The sequence below is a fragment of the Scyliorhinus torazame genome, chromosome 13, assembly GCF_047496885.1.
Source record: "Scyliorhinus torazame isolate Kashiwa2021f chromosome 13, sScyTor2.1, whole genome shotgun sequence".
Taxonomy (NCBI): domain Eukaryota; kingdom Metazoa; phylum Chordata; class Chondrichthyes; order Carcharhiniformes; family Scyliorhinidae; genus Scyliorhinus; species Scyliorhinus torazame.
This window is the reverse complement of record NC_092719.1, coordinates 224,185,333-224,204,287: the sequence shown is the minus strand read 5'-3', so window position 1 is coordinate 224,204,287 and position 18,955 is coordinate 224,185,333. Positions and strand designations below refer to the sequence as shown.

The 18,955-nt window shown below is 60.5% G+C and overlaps 2 protein-coding genes across 3 annotated transcripts in view; one reads left to right on the top strand and one right to left on the bottom strand.

The window, feature by feature from the left end:
* Positions 1–10,317, bottom strand: part of LOC140388640 (uncharacterized) — a 68,015-nt gene extending 57,698 nt beyond the window's left edge. Inside the window, exon 1 of one of the 2 annotated variants that reach the window (XM_072473100.1) lies at positions 10,186–10,317. The gene's annotated coding sequence lies outside the window, so the exon portion shown is untranslated. Of the gene's footprint in view, positions 1–341; positions 440–10,185 lie in introns of those variants that run through there. The other variant, XM_072473101.1, reaches the window with a different exon arrangement.
* Positions 10,318–10,557: 240 nt separating this feature from the next.
* cfap100 (cilia and flagella associated protein 100) overlaps positions 10,558–18,955 on the top strand; it is a 163,843-nt gene continuing 155,445 nt past the window's right edge. Inside the window, exons 1-2 of the mRNA XM_072473099.1 lie at positions 10,558–11,322; positions 12,870–12,967. Of these exons, the coding sequence (XP_072329200.1) occupies positions 12,901–12,967 (67 nt within the window). The 5' untranslated portion in view covers positions 10,558–11,322; positions 12,870–12,900. The remainder of the gene's footprint in view (positions 11,323–12,869; positions 12,968–18,955) is intronic.

Below are 18,955 nucleotides of genomic sequence, written 5' to 3'. Positions count from 1 at the left end.
TTATTCCGAGACTGTCTCCTGGTTTTATACAAACCTCCGCCCTCCCCCCACCCCCTGTTGTAATATCGGAAATGCAGCACAATTTGAAATTTACATACAGTACATTCCCACAAACAGCGATAATGACCTGGTCTGCTGTTTTTATGATGTTCATTAAGGAATAAATATGGCTGGGATGCTGGGGAAAAACTCCCCTGCACTTCATCAAAGTAACTTTGCGCAAACTTTCACAGCCAGCCAAGAATACCAGTGGCCGGAATACCAGTTTAAGATAAGTTTTGGTGACTTTAAACAAACTCCCACACACGCTCCTCAGGCTGCCAAACCCTTCAGGAATTCACCTGGAGTGTCCAGGGATTGAAGATCCATTTCCAGGATACAGCTGTGTGACCCTGGAGGAGAATCAGGGAATCATCAGGACATGCAAAAACGATTTTGTTTTTGAATTTCTTGATACATTTCTCTTTACCAGGTATGAAAATATTGGAAATGGGGAAAAGGCTGTTTGACAGTCAATCATCATTCGGTTGGGTAGCGAGCCTTTGTGCTTTCTGATTGGTAGAGGATGACAGCCCGTCGTTAACTTTTGCAACTTGTATTACTGATAGTTGAAAATATGTTATGTGGTTTATAAACTTAAGGGCTATAATTGGTAGTAACAAGGACATGGAATGAAGGGCCATAGAAAATTGCACTTAATCTAATATCAAGCATCTTCCAAAGATTTAATTTAAAGGGGTAATTCATGGCAGGAGAGCTCAGGCCTTGGTTTGCTCCTCTTGCCCCATGTGGGAAGCCGGGAACATTTTCAGTGCCCAGGACCAGCATGTGTGCAGCAAGTGTCTCCAGCTACAACTCCTGGAAGCCAGGGTTTCTGAGCTGGAGTGGCGGCTGGGGACACTGTGGAACATTCGACAGGCGGAGATAGCACGCATAGCGATGTGGTCACACCGCAGGCTCAGACTTCGCAGGGAGGAAGGAATGGGTGACCATCAGGTAGAGTAAGAGAGCGAGGCAGGCAGTGCAGGGATCTCCTATGGCCATTCCCCTGAAAAACAGATATACTGTTTTGGATACAGTTGAGGGGAATGACCTCTCGGGGGAAAGCAGTAACAGCCAAGTTCAGTGCAACACGATTTGCAATGCTGCAGAGGGGAGGAGTGGGAATGCAATAGTTATAGGCGATTCAATTGTAATGGGAATAGACAGGCTTTTCTGTGGCCGCAAACGAAGACTCCAGGATGGTATGTTGCCTCCCTGAGGCTAGGGTCAAGGATGTCTCGGAGCGGTTACAGGACATTCTGGAGGGGGAGGGTGAACAGCCAGTGGTCATGGTACGCACCAGTACCAATGACATAGGTAAAATAAGGGATGCGATCCTAAAAGCAGAATATGGGGCGTTAAGAAGAATGCTGGGAAGTCAGACCTCTAAAGCAGTGATCTTAGGGTTACTAACCAGTGCCATGTACTAGTCAGAGTAGAAATAGCAGGATATGTCAGATGAATACGTGGCTGAAGGGACCGGTTCTGGGGGAGGTGGGACCTGTACAAACTGGACGGGTTAAACCTGGGCAGGACCGAGACTGATGTCCTAGGGGGAGTATTTCTGAGTGGTTGGGGAAGGTATAAACTAAAATGGCAGGGGGGTGGGAACCTATGCAAGGAGTCAGAGGAGAAGGAAACAAGGACAAGTACAAAAGACAGAAAGGGGAATAGGAAAAGTGACAGGCAGAGAAACCAAGGGCCGGATTCAAACAGGACCACAGTAAATATATTAGGACAAGCAATGCTAAAAAGACAAGCTTAAAGGCTTTGTGTCTTAATGCGTGGAGCATTTGCAATCAAGCGGAGAGGAAGAATCCCTGGAGTGTATAAGGGATGGTTTTCTGGACCAATACTTTGAGGAATCAACGAGAGAACAGACCATCCTGGACTGGGTATTGTGTGATGATAACAGAATCATTGGCAATCTAGTTGTGCGAGATCCCTTGAGGATGAGCGACCATAATATGATACAATTATTCATCAAGGTGGAGTGAAGTAGTTAATTCTGAGACTAGGGCCCTGAATCTTAATAAAGGAAACTACGATGGTATGAGGTTCTAGTTGGCTATGATAGATTGGGGAACGTTACTTCAAGGGATGACAGCGGACAGGCAAAGGCAGGCAAGGAGCGCATGGGCGAACTGCAACAATTGTTTATTCCTGTCCGGAGGCGGGGTTGAGGTTGGAGGTGGGGCTGGCGGTGAGGGTGGAGGTGGGGCTGGCGGGACCAGAAGCGGGGCTGAGGGTGGAGCGAGGCTGAGGGTGGATGTGGGTCTGAGGGTTGAGGTGGGATCAGAGGCAGGGCTGAGGGTGGAGGTGAGGCTGAGGGTGGGGCTGGGCTGAGGGTGGAGGCGGGGCTACATTTGGAGCTGAGGGTGGAGGTGAGGCTGAGGGTGGAGGTGAGGCTGAGGGTGGAGGCAGGGCTGAGGGCAGAAGCGGGGCTGAGGGTGGAGGCAGGGCTGAGTGCGGGGCTGAGTGTGGGGGCGGGGCTGTGGGTGGAGGCAGTGGTGGGGCTGAGAGCGGGCTGAGGGTGGAGGCGGGGCTGGGGGTGGGGCTGAGTGTGGGGACGGGGCTGAGGGTGGCAGAAGGGGCGGGGCTGAGGGTGGAGGCGGGGCTGAGGGTGGAGCGGGGCTGAGGGTGGATGTGGGTCTGAGGGTTGAGGTGGGATCAGAGGCAGGGCTGAGGGTGGAGGTGAGGCTGAGGGTGGGGCTGGGCTGAGGGTGGAGGCGGGGCTGAGGGTGGAGGCGGGGCTACATTTGGAGCTGAGGGTGGAGGTGAGGCTGAGGGTGGAGGTGAGGCTGAGGGTGGGGCTGGGCTGAGGGCAGAAGCGGGGCTGGGGGTGGGGCTGCGTGTGGGGGCGGGGCTGTGGGTGGAGGCAGGGGTGGGGCTGAGAGCGGGCTGAGGGTGGAGGCGGGGCTGGGGCTGCGTGTGGGGGCGGGGCTGAGGGTGGCAGCAGGGGCGGGGCTGAGGGTGGAGGCGGGGCTGAGGGTGGAGGTGAGGGTGGAGGTGGGGCTGAGGGCGGGGCTAGGGGGCGGGTTGGAGGTGGGGGCAGGGCTGAGGGTGGGGCAGGAGGCCAGGCTGAGGGTGGAGGTGGAGCTGAGGATGGAGGTGGGACTGGGGGCGGGGCTGAGGGTGGGGCAGGAGGCCGGGCTGAGGATGGAGGTGGGGCTGAGGGTGGAGGTGGGGCTGAGGGTGGAGGCGGGGCTGAGGGTGGGGGCTAGGGGCAGGGTGGAGGTGGGGCTGGAGGCCGGGTTGAGGGTGGAGGTGGGGGCGAGGCTGAGGGTGGAGGCGGGGCTGAGGATGGAGGAGGGGCTGGGGCTGAGAATGGAGGAGGGGCTGGGGCTGAGGGTGGAGGCGGGGCTGAGGGTGGGGCTAGGGGCGGGGTGGTGGGGCTGAGGGTGGGGCTGGAGGCCGGGCTGAGGGTGGAGGTGGGGGCGGGGCTGAGGGTGGAGGCGGGGCTGAAGGTGGGGGTGGAGCTGAGGGTGGGTCTAGCGGCAGGGTGCAGGTGAGGGCGGGGCTGAGGATGGGGGGGCTGAGGGTGGGGCTAGGGGCTGGAGGCCAGGCTGAGGGTGGAGGTGGGGGCTGGGCTGAGGATGGAGGCGGGGCTGAGGATGGAGGAGGGGCTGGGGCTGAGGATGGAGGAGGGGCTGGGGCTGAGGAAGGAGATGGGGCTGGGGCTGAGGATGGAGGAGGGGGCGGGGCTGAGGGTGGAGGCGGGAATGGAGGCCGGGCTGAGGGTGGAGGTGGTGCTGAGAGTGGGGCTAGGGGCAGGGTGGAGGTGGGGGCGGGGCTGAAGGTGGAGGAGGGGCTGAGGGTGGAGGCGGGGATGAGGATGAGAGATGGGGCTAGGAGCAGGGCTGAGGGTGGGGCTAGGGGCGGGGTGGAGGCAGGGCTGAGAGTGGGGCTAGGGGCAGGGTGGAGGTGGGGCTGAAGGCGGGGCTGAGGGTGGAGGTGGGGCTGAGGGTGGAGCTAGGGGGCAGGGCTGAGGGTGGGGCTAAGGGCAGGGTGGAGGTGGGGCTGAGGGTGGAGGCGGGGCTGAGGGTGGAGGTGGGGGCGGGGCAGAGGGTGGGGTTAGGGGCGGAGGGTGGGCCTAGGGGCGATTTGGGGCTGAGGGTGGAGGTGGGGCTGAGGGTGGAGGTGGGGGCGGGGCTGAGGGTGGGGGCGGAGCTGAGGGTGGAGGTGGAGGCGGGGCTGAGGGTGGGGCTAGGGGCGGGGTGGAGGCGGGGCTGAAGGCAGGGTGGGGGCTGAGGGTGGAGGTGGGGGCGAGGCTGAGGGTGGAGGTGGGGGCAGGGCTGAGGGTGGGGCTGAGGGTGGAGGTGGGGGCGGGGCTGAGGGTGGGGCTCGGGGCAGGGCTGAGGGTGGGGCTAGGGGCGGGGTGGAGGCAGGGCTGAGGGTGGAGGTGGGGGCGGGGCTGAGGGTGGGGGCGGAGCTGAGGGTGGAGGTGGAGGCGGGGCTGAGGGTGGGGCTAGGGCAGGGTGGGGCTGAGGGTGGAGGTGGGGGCGGGGCTGAGGGTGGAGGTGGGGGCGGGGCTGAGGGTGGGGCTAGGGCAGGGTGGGGCTGAGGGTGGAGGTGGAGGTGGGGGCGGGGCTGAGGGTGGGGCTAGGGGCAGGGTGGGGCTGAGGGTGGAGGTGGGGGCGGGGCTGAGGGTGGGGCTAGGGGCGGGGCTGAGGGTGGGGCTAGGGGCAGGGTTGAGGGAGGGGCTGGGGCGGGGTGGAGGCGGGGCTGAGGGTGGGGGTGGAGGTTGGGGCGGGGCTCAGGGCGGGGTGGGGGGCCTGAGGGTGGAGGTGGGGGCGGGGCTGAGGGTGGGGGCGGAGGGCGGGGCTGAGGGTGGAGGTGGGGGCGGGGCTGAGGGCAGGGTGGGGGTAGGGCTGAGGGTGGGGCTAGGGGCAGGGTGGGGCTGAGGGTGGAGGTGGGGGCAGGGCTGAGGGTGGAGGTTGGGGCGGGGCTGAGGGTGGGGCTAGGGGCGGGGTGGAGGCGGGGCTGAGGGTGGAGGTGGGGGCGGGGCTGAGGGTGGAGGTGGGGCTGAAGGTGGGGATGGAGCTGAGGGTGGGTCTAGCGGCAGGGTGCAGGTGAGGGCGGGGCTGAGGATGGGGGGGGCTGAGGGTGGGGCTAGGGGCTGGAGGCCAGGCTGAGGGTGGAGGTGGGGGCTGGGCTGAGGATGGAGGCGGGGCTGAGGATGGAGGAGGGGCTGGGGCTGAGGAAGGAGATGGGGCTGGGGCTGAGGATGGAGGAGGGGGCGGGGCTGAGGGTGGAGGCGGGACTGGAGGCCGGGCTGAGGGTGGAGGCGGTGCTGAGGGTGGGGCTAGGAGCAGGGTGGAGGTGGGAGCAGGGCTGAAGGCCCGGCTGAGGGTGGAGGTGGGGCTGAGGGTGGGGCTCGGGGCAGGGTGCGGGCGGGGCTGAGGGTGGAGGTGAGGGCGGGGCTGAGGGTGGAGGCGGGAATGGAGGCCGGGCTGAGGGTGGAGGTGGTGCTGAGAGTGGGGCTAGGGGCAGGGTGGAGGTGGGGGCGGGGCTGAAGGTGGAGGAGGGGGCGGGGCTGAGGGTGGGGGCGGGGCTGAGGGTGGAGGCGGGGATGAGGATGGAGGTGGGCTGAGGGCGGGGCTGAGGGTGGAGGTGGGGGTGTGGCTGAGGGTGGAGGTGGGGCTGAGGGTGGAGGTGGGGCTGAGGGTGGAGGTGGGGGCAGGGCTGAGGATGGAGGTGGGGCTGAGGGTGGAGGTGGGGGCGGGGCAGAGATGGGGCTAGTAGCAGGGCTGAGGGTGGGGCTAGGGGCGGGGTGGAGGTGGCGTCGGGGCTGAGGGTGGAGGCAGGGCTGAGAGTGGGGCTAGGGGCAGGGTGGAGGTGGGGCTGAAGGCGGGGCTGAGGGTGGAGGTGGGGCTGAGGGTGGAGCTAGGGGGCAGGGCTGAGAGTGGGGCTAAGGGCAGGGTGGAGGTGGGGCTGAAGGCGGGGCTGAGGGTGGAGGTGGGGCTGAGGGTGGAGGCGGGGCTGAGGGTGGAGGTAGGGGCGGGGCAGAGGGTGGGGCTAGGGGCGGAGGGTGGGGCTAGGGGTGATTTGGGGCTGAGGGTGGAGGTGGGGCTGAGGGTGGAGGTGGGAGCGGGGCTGAGGGTGGAGGTGGGGGCGGGGCTGAGGGTGGGGCTAGGGGCGGGGTGGGGCTGAGGGTGGAGGTGGGGGCGGGGCTGAGGGTGGGGCTAGGGGCAGGGCTGAGGGTGGGGCTAGGGGCGGGGTGGAGGCAGGGCTGAGGGTGGAGGTGGGGGCGGGGCTGAGGGTGGGGGCGGAGCTGAGGGTGGAGGTGGAGGCGGGGCTGAGGGTGGGGCTAGGGGCGGGGTGGAGGCGGGGCTGAAGGCAGGGTGGGGGCTGAGGGTGGAGGTGGGGGCGGGGCTGAGGGTGGAGGTGGGGGCAGGGCTGAGGGTGGGGCTAGGGCAGGGTGGGGCTGAGGGTGGAGGTGGGGGCGGGGCTGAGGGTGGGGCTCGGGGCAGGGCTGAGGGTGGGGCTAGGGGCGGGGTGGAGGCAGGGCTGAGGGTGGAGGTGGGGGCGGGGCTGAGGGTGGGGGCGGAGCTGAGGGTGGAGGTGGAGGCGGGGCTGAGGGTGGGGCTAGGGGCGGGGTGGAGGCGGGGCTGAAGGCAGGGTGGGGGCTGAGGGTGGAGGTGGGGGCGGGGCTGAGGGTGGAGGTGGGGGCGGGGCTGAGGGTGGGGCTAGGGCAGGGTGGGGCTGAGGGTGGAGGTGGAGGTGGGGGCGGGGCTGAGGGTGGGGCTAGGGGCGGGGCTGAGGGTGGGGCTAGGGGCAGGGTTGAGGGTGGGGCTGGGGCGGGGTGGAGGCGGGGCTGAGGGTGGGGGTGGATGTTGGGGCGGGGCTCAGGGCGGGGTGGGGGGGCTGAGGGTGGAGGTGGGGGCGGGGCTGAGGGTGGGGGCGGAGGGCGGGGCTGAGGGTGGAGGTGGGGGTGGGGCTGAGGGCAGGGTGGGGGCAGGGCTGAGGGTGGGGCTAGGGGCAGGGTGGGGCTGAGGGTGGAGCTGGGGGCAGGGCTGAGGGTGGAGGTTGGGGCGGGGCTGAGGGTGGGGCTAGGGGCGGGGTGGAGGCAGGGCTGAGGGTGGAGGTGGGGCTGAGGGTGGAGGTGGGGGCGGGGCTGAGGGTGGAGGCGGGGCTGAAGGTGGGGGTGGAGCTGAGGGTGGGTCTAGCGGCAGGGTGCAGGTGGGGGCGGGGCTGAGGATGGGGGGGCTGAGGATGGGGGGGGCTGAGGGTGGGGCATGGGGCTGGAGGCCAGGCTGAGGGTGGAGGTGGGGGCTGGGCTGAGGATGGAGGCGGGGCTGAGGATGGAGGAGGGGCTGGGGCTGAGGATGGAGGAGGGGCTGGGGCTGAGGAATGAGATGGGGCTGGGGCTGAGGATGGAGGAGGGGGCGGGGATGAGGATGGAGGCGGGGCTGAGGATGGAGGAGGGGCTGGGGCTGAGGATGGAGGAGGGGCTGGGGCTGAGGATGGAGGAGGGGCTGGGGCTGAGGATGGAGGAGGGGCTGGGGCTGAGGATGGAGGAGGGGTCGGGGCTGAGGGTGGAGGCGGGACTGGAGGCCGGGCTGAGGGTGGAGGTGGGGGCTGGGCTGAGGATGGGGGGGGGCTGAGGGTGGGGCTAGGGGCTGGAGGCCAGGCTGAGGGTGGAGGTGGGGGCTGGGCTGAGGATGGAGGCGGGGCTGAGGATGGAGGCGGGGCTGAGGATGGAGGAGGGTGCGGGGCTGAGGGTGGAGGCAGGACTGGAGGCCGGGCTGAGGGTGGAGGCGGTGCTGAGGGTGGGGCTAGGAGCAGGGTGGAGGTGGGGGCAGGGCTGAAGGCCGGGCTGAGTGTGGAGGTGGGGCTGAGGGTGGAGGCGGGAATGGAGGCCGGGCTGAGGGTGGAGGTGGTGTTGAGGGTGGGGCTAGGTGCAGGGTGGGGGCGGGGCTGAGGGTGGAGGTGAGGGCAGGGCTGAGGGTGGAGGCGGGAATGGAGGCCGGGCTGAGGGTGGAGGTGGTGCTGAGGGTGGGGCTAGGGGCAGGGTGGAGGTGGGGGCGGGGCTGAAGGTGGAGGAGGGGGCGGGGCTGAGGGTGGGGCTAGGGGCGGGGTGGAGGTGGGGGCGGGGTGGAGGTGGGGCGGGGTGGAGGTGGGGGCGGGGCTGAGGGTGGAGGCGGGGCTGAGGGTGGAGTTGGGGGCGTGGCTGAGGGTGGAGGTGGGGCTGAGGGTGGAGGTGGGGCTGAGGGTGGAGGTGGGGGCGGGGCTGAGGTGGGGCTGAGGGTGGAGGTGGGGGCAGGGCAGAGATGGGGCTAGGAGCAGGGCTGAGGGTGGGGCTAGGGGCAGGGCTGAGAGTGGGGCTAGGGGCAGGGTGGAGGTGGGGCTGAAGGCGGGGCTGAGGGTGGAGGTGGGGGCAGGGCTGAGGGTGGGGCTAGGGGGCAGGGCTGAGGGTGGGGCTAGGGGGCAGGGTGGAGGTGGGGCTGAGGGTGGAGGTGGGGCTGAGGGTGGAGTTGGGGGCGGGGCAGAGGGTGGGGCTAGGGGCGATTTGGGGCTGAGGGTGGAGGTGGGGGCGGGGCTGAGGGTGGAGGCGGGGCTGAGGGTGGAGGTGGGGCTGAGGGTGGAGTTGGGGGCGGGGCAGAGGGTGGGGCTAGGGGCGATTTGGGGCTGAGGGTGGAGGTGGGGGCGGGGCTGAGGGTGGAGGTGGGGGCGGGGCTGAGGGTGGGGCTAGGGGCGGGGTGGAGGCAGGGCTGAGGGTGGAGGTGGGGGCGGGGCTGAGGGTGGGGTGGAGGGTGGGTGGAGGGCGGGGCTGAGGGTGGGGGTGGGGCTGAGGGTGGGGCTAGTGGCGGGGTGGAGGCGGGGCTGAGGGCAGGGTGGGGGCTGAGGGTGGAGGTGGGGGCGGGGCTGAGGGTGGAGGTGGGGGCAGGGTGGGGCTGAGGGTGGAGGTGGGGGCAGGGCTGAGGGTGGGGCTAGGGGCAGGGTGGGGCTGAGGGTGGAGGCGGGGCTTAGGGTGGAGGTGGGGGCGGGGCTGAGGGTGGGGCTAGGGGTAGGTCTGAGGGTGGGGCTCGGGCGGGGCTTAGGGTGGAGGTGGGGGCGGGGCTGAGGGTGGAGGTGGGGGCGGGGCTGAGGGTGGAGGTGGGGGCGGGGCTGAGGGTGGAGGTGGGGGCGGGGCTGAGGGTGGAGGTGGGGGCGGGGCTGAGGGTGGAGGTGGGGGCGGGGCTGAGGGTGGAGGTGGGGGCGGGGCTGAGGGTGGGGCTAGGGGCAGGGTGGGGCTGAGGGTGGAGGCGGGGCTTAGGGTGGAGGTGGGGGCGGGGCTGAGGGTGGGGCTAGGGGCAGGTCTGAGGGTGGGGCTCGGGCGGGGCTTAGGGTGGAGGTGGGGGCGGGGCTTAGGGTGGAGGTGGGGGCGGGGCTTAGGGTGGAGGTGGGGGCGGGGCTGAGGGTGGAGGTGGGGGCGGGGCTGAGGGTGGGGCTAGGGGCGGGGTGGGGGCGGAGGGTGGAGGTGGGGGCGGGGCTGAGGGTGGAGGTGGGGGCGGGGCTGAGGGTGGAGGTGGGGGCGGGGCTGAGGGTGGAGGTGGGGGCGGGGCTGAGGGTGGAGGTGGGGGCGGGGCTGAGGGTGGGGCTAGGGGCAGGGTGGGGCTGAGGGTGGAGGCGGGGCTTAGGGTGGAGGTGGGGGCGGGGCTGAGGGTGGGGCTAGGGGCAGGTCTGAGGGTGGGGCTCGGGCGGGGCTTAGGGTGGAGGTGGGGGCGGGGCTTAGGGTGGAGGTGGGGGCGGGGCTTAGGGTGGAGGTGGGGGCTGAGGGTGGAGGTGGGGGCGGGGCTGAGGGTGGGGCTAGGGGCGGGGTGGGGGCGGGGCGGAGGGTGGAGGTGGGGGCGGGGCTGAGGGTGGAGGTGGGGGCGGGGCTGAGGGTGGAGGTGGGGCTGAGGGTGGGGCTGGGGGCGGGGCTGAGGGTGGGGGCGGGGCGGAGGGCGGGGCTGAGGATAATCTGAGGCCTAGTTGCCCACAAATGGCACCTCAACTGAGGAAAAGACAAAACAAGCATCAGGTTTCACTGCGCCTTCATTCCCAAAGTGAACATTTCGCAGCAGTCGCCCCCTCTCCCCCCCGCCCGACTAATTCACCGCAAACCGCCTTTGAAGGGCATGCGCCTCAACCGTTCAACCGCCAAACCCCCGTACAGACCTTTGACCTCTCTCGCCGTGAGGTCATTGCGGTGACGTCACGTCAACTGCATCACGCGAATGGACGCCCATCTCTGCTGACGTCACTCCGCAAGCCTGCGTCGGTGCCGAGAGGCAATGACCAGGGGGCGGGGACTAGAGGGGCGGGGCCGCACAGTGGTGCTTGGACCGCGGGTAGGGGCTGTAGGCCGGAGGCGGGGCAGCGGTCAGGGGGCGGGGCAGATGGGGTTGTGGGTGGGAGGCGGGGCAGGGTCGGCCCTGCCGAATACAGAGACACCCGGATGCGGAAGGTTTGTTGTGTGACGCGTTGCTAAGCAACAAAACAAACCTGGGTGGCCATGGCAACCAAATAGGGACGCTCCCGGCACCCGCAAGTGTGAGCTCCTGGCAACATTCTGTCTGCGGACCCTCACTCTGCAGCTCCCTCCCTCACTCTGCGGACCCTCACTCTGCAGCTCCCTCCCTCACTCTGCAGCTCCCTCCCTCACTCTGCAGCTCCCTCCCTCACTCTGCAGACCCTCACTCTGCAACCCCCTCACTCTGCAACCCCCTCACTCTGCAGACCCTCACTCTGCAGCTCCCTCCCTCACTCTGCAGCTCCCTCCCTCACTCTGCAGCTCCCTCCCTCACTCTGCAGCTCCCTCCCTCACTCTGCAGACCCTCACTCTGCAACCCCCTCACTCTGCAGACCCTCACTCTGCAGACCCTCACTCTGCAGACCCTCACTCTGCAACCCCCTCACTCTGCAACCCCCTCACTCTGCAGACCCTCACTCTGCAACCCCCTCACTCTGCAGACCCTCACTCTGCAACCCCCTCACTCTGCAGACCCTCACTCTGCAACCCCCTCACTCTGCAACCCCCTCACTCTGCAGACCCTCACTCTGCAGCTCCCTCCCTCACTCTGCAACCCCCTCACTCTGTGCTCATCCTCACTCTGCAACCCCCTCACTCTGCAACCTCCTCACTCTGTGCTCATCCTCACTCTGCAACCCATTCTGCAGACCCTCACTCTGCAAACCCTCACTCTGTGTTCATCCTCACTAACTTCACTTTACACAATTCCAGACTAACAGTGACACTCAATTCCAACTGCTCTGCCTATCTGCAGCCTGATTCTACTGGAATACCTTCCCCAGGTATGTATTCAGGACAATAGTGCAAAGAAAGGGAGGAAACCGGGTTTCGGGGACAGCTAGTGGCACAGTGGTGAAGTCCCTGGACTAGTCATACATCGGTGCATCCTGGTGCTCTGAGGACAAGTATTCAAAGTTTGAATTCAATTAATAACTCTGGAATTTAAAGCTCGTCTCGGTGATGCTGACCATGAAACTATCGATTGTTGTAAAAATCCATCTGAATCACAGAATCTTTACAGTGTACCGAAGGAGGCCAATTGATCCATCGAGTCTGTACTGGCTCTCGGAAACAGCATTCAACTGAGTCCCACCCCCCCCCCCCCTGCCTTATCCCCGTAACCTTGTACATTCTTTCTTTTCAGATAGCAATCCATTTCCCTTTCGACTGCTTCAATCAAGCCTGCCTCCTCCGCCCTCAGGAAGTTTGTTCCTGACTCCAACCACTCTCTGTGAAAAATGGTTCCTCCTTTAGGGAAGGAAATCTGCCGTCCTTACCCGGTCTGGCCTACATGTGACTCCAGACCCACAGCAATGTGGTTGCCTCTTAACTGCCCCCTGAAATGGCCGAGCGAGCCTCTCAGTTCAAGGGCAATTAGTGCTGGGAAACAAATGCTGATGTTATTAGTGAAGCCCAGACCTCGTGTAAGTTTAAAGAGAGGGAAACCAGTAGCAGGATTACGGTGAGTGAGCAATCTTTCAAAAGGGAGGTTGCATTCATATCCAGGAGGGGGAGAAAAGGGACACGGCCAGTGATATTGCTTCAGATTTCTGTTGGTGAATCCAAATCACCAACTATTGGTGAGAAAAACTCTTCCTTCACAGGGTGTGGGTGTGTCTCCAACCAGACCAGCATTTATTTCCCATCCCTAACTACCCATTGAGAAGGCGGTGGTGAGCTGCCTTCTTGAACTTGCTGCAGTACGTGTGGTGTAGGTACATCCACCATGCTGTTAGGGAGGGAGTTCCAGGATTCTGACCCAGCGACAATGAATGAACGGCTGATATATTTCCAAGTCAGGATGGTGCCTGATTTGCAAGGGATCTTGCAGGTTGCGATGTTCCCATGTGCTTACTTCCATATTGTCTCTCGATGTTAGGGGTTGTTGGTTAGGCAGATGCTGCTAAAGAGGTTCCAGCGAGTTACTGCAGTGAGTTTTGTAGAATGTGCACACTGTGTCAGTGGTGGAGGGAGTGAGTTTGGAAGGCAGTGGTTGGGGTACAATCGAGCGAGCATGGTGTTGATCTTTGTGCGTGTTGTTGGAGCTGCATGCATCGAGGCATGCAGAGAATATTTAATCACATTCCTAATTTGTGCCTTGTCGATGGTAAAGAGGCGTTGGGAAGTCATGAGGTGAGTTACTCACGAGTGTATTCCCAGCCTCTGACCTGCTCTCATTGAGTTTGTGAAGCTAATCACTGTAATAGACATCTCAGTATGAGTTCCTGAGGTTGATCATGCCTCCACTTAAAAATATTCCCTTGTCTGGATGGTTTTTGTTTGTATCACAAGATGATTCTGAATCTCAGTCTCTATTGGGTCAATTTAGATCAAGTTGCTGGGAGAAAACTTGCCCAGAAATGGCCACTGAAGCCCAGTCTCTCTCAACAAAGCCCCCTGAGACAGATATATCAGCTGTGATGTCAGGTAAGAATGTGAATATATTTTGCCTACATTTTAGATTATTTTCTAATGAAACCCATGAAATGAACCATTTCATTATGCTCCCTCTACACTATCCCCATCAAACACTCCCAGGATAGGTACAGCACGGGGTTAGATACAGATGAAAGCTCTCTCTACACTGTCCCCATCAAACACTCCCAGGACAGGTACAGCACAGGGTTAGATACAGAGTAAAGCTCCCTCTACACTGTCCCCATCAAACACTCCCAGGACAGGTACAGCACGGGGTTAGATACAGAGGAAAGCACCCTCGACACTGTCCCCCATCAATCACTCCCAGATTAGATACAGCACGGGGCAAGATGCAGAGTAAAGCTCACTCTACACTGTGCCCATCAAACACTCCCACGGTAGGTATAGCATGGGGTTAGATGCAGAATCAAGCTCCCTCTACACTGTCCCCATCAAACACTCCCAGGACAGGTACAGCACAGGGTTAGATGCCGAGTAAAGTTCCCTCTACACTGTCCCCATCAAACACTCCCAGGACAGGTACAGCACGGGATTAGATACAGAGTAAAGCTCCCTCTACACTGTCCCCATCAAACACTCCCAGGAGAGGTACATCACGGGGTTAGATACAGAGTAAAGTTCCCTCTACACTGTCCCCATCAATCACTCCCAGATTAGATACAGCACGGGGTTAGATACAGATGAAAGCTCTCTCTACACTGTCCCCATCAAACACTCCCAGGACAGGTACAGCACGGGATTAGATACAGAGTAAAGCTCCCTCTACACTGTCCCCATCAAACACTCCCAGGAGAGGTACATCACGGGGTTAGATACAGAGTAAAGTTCCCTCTACACTGTCCCCATCAAACACTCCCAGGACAGGTACAGCACAGGGTTAGATACAGAGTAAAGTTCCCTCTACACTGTCCCCATCAAACACTCCCAGGGCAGGTACAGCACGGGGTTAGATACAGAGTAAAGCTCCCTCTACACTGTCCCCATCAAACACTCCCAGGAGAGGTACAGCACGGGGTTAGATACAGAGTAAAGCTCCCTCTACACTGTCCCCATCAAACACTCCTAGAGTAGGTACAGCAAAGGGTTAGATACAGAGTAAAGCTCCCTCTACACTGTACCCATCAATCACTCCCAGGGCAGGTACAGCACAGGGTTAGATACAGAGTAAAGCTCCAACTACACTGTGCCCATCAAACACTCCCAGGACAGGTACAGCACGGGGTTAGATGCAGAATCAAGCTCCCTCTACACTGTCCCCATCAAACACTCCCAGGACAGGTACAGCACAGGGTTAGATGCCGAGTAAAGCTCCCTCTACACTGTCCCCATCAAACACTCCCAGGACAGGTACAGCACGGGGTTAGATACAGAGTAAAGTTCCCTCTACACTGTCCCCATCAATCACTCCCAGATTAGATACAGCACGGGGTTAGATACAGATGAAAGCTCTCTCTACACTGTCCCCATCAAACACTCCCAGGACAGGTACAGCACGGGATTAGATACAGAGTAAAGCTCCCTCTACACTGTCCCCATCAAACACTCCCAGGAGAGGTACATCACGGGGTTAGATACAGAGTAAAGTTCCCTCTACACTGTCCCCATCAAACACTCCCAGGACAGGTACAGCACAGGGTTAGATACAGAGTAAAGTTCCCTCTACACTGTCCCCATCAAACACTCCCAGGGCAGGTACAGCACGGGGTTAGATACAGAGTAAAGCTCCCTCTACACTGTCCCCATCAAACACTCCCAGGAGAGGTACAGCACGGGGTTAGATACAGAGTAAAGCTCCCTCTACACTGTCCCCATCAAACACTCCTAGAGTAGGTACAGCAAAGGGTTAGATACAGAGTAAAGCTCCCTCTACACTGTACCCATCAATCACTCCCAGGGCAGGTACAGCACAGGGTTAGATACAGAGTAAAGGTCCAACTACACTGTGCCCATCAAACACTCCCAGGACAGGTACAGCACGGGGTTAGATACAGAGTAAAGCTCCCTCTACACTGTCCCCATCAAACACTCCCAGGGCAGGTACAGCACGGGGTTAGATACAGAGTAAAGCTCCCTCTACACTGTCCCCATCAAACACTCCCAGGAGAGGTACAGCATGGGGTTAGATGCAGAGTAAAGCTCCCTCTACACTGTCCCCATCAAACACTCCCAGGACAGGTACAGCACGGGGTTAGATACAGAGTAAAGCTCCAACTACACTGTGCCCATCAAACACTCCCAGGACAGGTACAGCACTGGGTTAGATACAGAATAAAGCTCCCTCTACACTGTCCCCATCAAACACTCCCAGGACAGGTACAGCACCGATAAGATACAGAGTAAAGCTCCCTCTACTCTGTCCCTGTCAAAAACTCCCAGGACAGGTACAGCATGGGGTTAGATACAGAGTAAAGCTCCCTCTACGCTGTCCCCATCAAACACTCCCAGGACAGGTACAGCACGGGGTTAGATACAGAGTAAAGCTCCCTTTACACTGTCCCCGTCAAACACTCTCAGGACAGGTACAGCACGGCGTTAGGTACAGAGTAAAGCTTCCACTACACTGTCCCCATCAAACACTCCCAGGACAGGTACAGCACGGGGTTAGATACAGAGTAAAGCGCCCTCTACACTGTCCCCATCAAACACTCCCAGGACAGGTACAGCACGGGGTTAGATACAGAGTAAAGCTCCCTCTACACTGTCCCCATCAAACACTTCTAGGGCAGATACAGCACAGGGTTAGATACAGAGTAAAGCTCCAACTACACTGTGCCCATCAAACACTCCCAGGACAGGTACAGCACGGGGTTAGATACAGAGTGTGTTAGGCAGTATAAGGGGTATTACGGTACTCAGGTTGATGCTGTAAGACCATAGGTGTGCGAGGTACCCGAGACAGCAATATCATAGGTGAAGCCTGCCTGCTGCTTCCGCCCAGTTAGGCGGAGTATAAGAGTCTGTGTCTCCCGAGCAGCCGCATTCTGTACCTGCGCTGCTGGGGGAAACATCTTGTCCAATAAAGCCTTCAATTGTCTTCCAATCTCGCTTCTGGAGTTATTGATCGAGCATCACAGAGTAAAGCTCCCTCTACACTGTCCCCATCAAACACTCCCAGGACAGGTACAGCACGGGGTTAGATACAGAGTAAAGCTCGCTCTACACTGTCCCCATCAAACACTCTCATGACAGGTACAGCACGGGGTTAGATACAGAGTAAAGCTCCCTCTACGCTGTCCCCAACAAACACTCCCAGGACAGGTACAGCACCGATAAGATACAGAGTAAAGCTCCCTCTACACTGTCCCTGTCAAAAACTCCCAGGACAGGCATAGCACGGGGTTAGATACAGAGTAAAGCTCCCTCTACACTGTCCCCGTCAAACACTCTCAGGACAGGTACAGCACGGCGTTAGATACAGAGTAAAGCTCCCACTGCACTGTCCCCATCAAACACTCCCAGGACAGGTACTGCACGGGGTTAGATACAGAGTAAAGCACCCTCTACACTGTCCCCGTCAAACAGTCCCGGGACAGGTACAGCACGGGGTTAGATACAGAGTAAAGCTCCCTCGACACTGTCCCCATCAAACAATCCCTGGACAGGTACAGCACGGGGTTAGATACAAAGTAAAGCTCCCTCTACACTGTCCCCGTCAAACACTCCCTGGACAGGTACAGCACCGGTAAGATACAGAGTAAAGCTCCCTCTACACTGTCCCCGTCAAACACTCCCAGGACAGGTACAGCATGGGGTTAGATACAGAGTAAAGCTCCCTCGACACTGTCCCCATCAAACACTCCCAGGACAGCTACAGCACGGGGTTAGATACAGAGTAAAGCTCCCTCTACACTGTCCCCGTCAAACAGTCCCAGGACAGGTACAGCACGGGGTTAGATACAGAGTAAAGCTCCCTCAACACTGTCCCCATCAAACACTCCCTGGAGAGGTACAGCACGGGGTTAGATACAGAGTAAAGCTCCCTCTACACTGTCCCCGTCAAACACTCCCAAGACAGGTACAGCACGGGGTTAGATACAGAGTAAAGCTCCCTCTGCACTGTCCCCATCAAACACTCCCAGGACAGGTACAGCACGGGGTTAGATACAGAGTAATGCTCCCTCTACACTGTCCCCGTCAAACACTCCCAGGACAGGTACAGCAAGGGGTTAGATACAGTTTAAAGCTCCCTCTACACTGTCCACGTCAGACAGTCCCAGGACAGTTACAGCACGGTTAAGATACAGAGTAAAGCTCCCTCGACACTGTCCCCATCAAACAATCCCTGGACAGGTACAGCACGGGGTTAGATACAAAGTAAAGCTCCCTCTACACAGTCCCCGTCAAACACTCCCTGGAAAAGTACAGCACAGGTAAGTTACAGAGTAAAGCTCCCTCTACACTGTCCCCGTCAAACACTCCCAGGACAGGTACAGCATGGGGTTAGATACAGAGTAAAGCTCCCTCTACACTGTCCCCATCAAACACTCCCAGGACAGCTACAGCACGGGATTAGATACAGAGTAAAGCTCCCTCTACACTGTCCCCTTCAAACAGTCTCAGGACAGGTACAGCACGGGGTTAGATACAGAGTAAAGCTCCCTCGACACTGTCCCCATCAAACACTCCCTGGACAGGTACAGCACGGGGTTAGATACAGAGTAAAGCTCCCTCTACACTGTCCCCGTCAAACACTCCCAGGACAGCTACAGCACGGGATTAGATACAGAGTAAAGCTCCCTCTACACTGTCCCCATCAAACACTCCCAGGAGAGGTACAGCATGGGGTTAGATGCAGAGTAAAGCTCCCTCTACACTGTCCCCATCAAACACTCCCAGGACAGGTACAGCACGGGGTTAGATACAGAGTAAAGCTCCAACTACACTGTGCCCATCAAACACTCCCAGGACAGGTACAGCACTGGGTTAGATACAGAATAAAGCTCCCTCTACACTGTCCCCATCAAACACTCCCAGGACAGGTACAGCACCGATAAGATACAGAGTAAAGCTCCCTCTACTCTGTCCCTGTCAAAAACTCCCAGGACAGGTACAGCATGGGGTTAGATACAGAGTAAAGCTCCCTCTACGCTGTCCCCATCAAACACTCCCAGGACAGGTACAGCACCGATAAGATACAGAGTAAAGCTCCCTCTACTCTGTCCTTGTCAAAAACTCCCAGGACAGGTACAGCACGGGGTTAGATACAGAGTAAAGCTCCCTTTACACTGTCCCCGTCAAACACTCTCAGGACAGGTACAGCACGGCGTTAGGTACAGAGTAAAGCTTCCACTACACTGTCCCCATCAAACACTCCCAGGACAGGTACAGCACGGGGTTAGATACAGAGTAAAGCGCCCTCTACACTGTCCCCATCAAACACTCCCAGGACAGGTACAGCACGGGGTTAGATACAGAGTAAAGCTCCCTCTACACTGTCCCCATCAAACACTTCTAGGGCAGATACAGCACAGGGTTAGATACAGAGTAAAGCTCCAACTACACTGTGCCCATCAAACACTCCCAGGACAGGTACAGCACGGGGTTAGATACAGAGTGTGTTAGGCAGTATAAGGGGTATTACGGTACTCAGGTTGATGCTGTAAGACCATAGGTGTGCGAGGTACCCGAGACAGCAATATCATAGGTGAAGCCTGCCTGCTGCTTCCGCCCAGTTAGGCGGAGTATAAGAGTCTGTGTCTCCCGAGCAGCCGCATTCTGTACCTGCGCTGCTGGGGGAAACATCTTGTCCAATAAAGCCTTCAATTGTCTTCCAATCTCGCTTCTGGAGTTATTGATCGAGCATCACAGAGTAAAGCTCCCTCTACACTGTCCCCATCAAACACTCCCAGGACAGGTACAGCACGGGGTTAGATACAGAGTAAAGCTCGCTCTACACTGTCCCCATCAAACACTCTCATGACAGGTACAGCACGGGGTTAGATACAGAGTAAAGCTCCCTCTACGCTGTCCCCAACA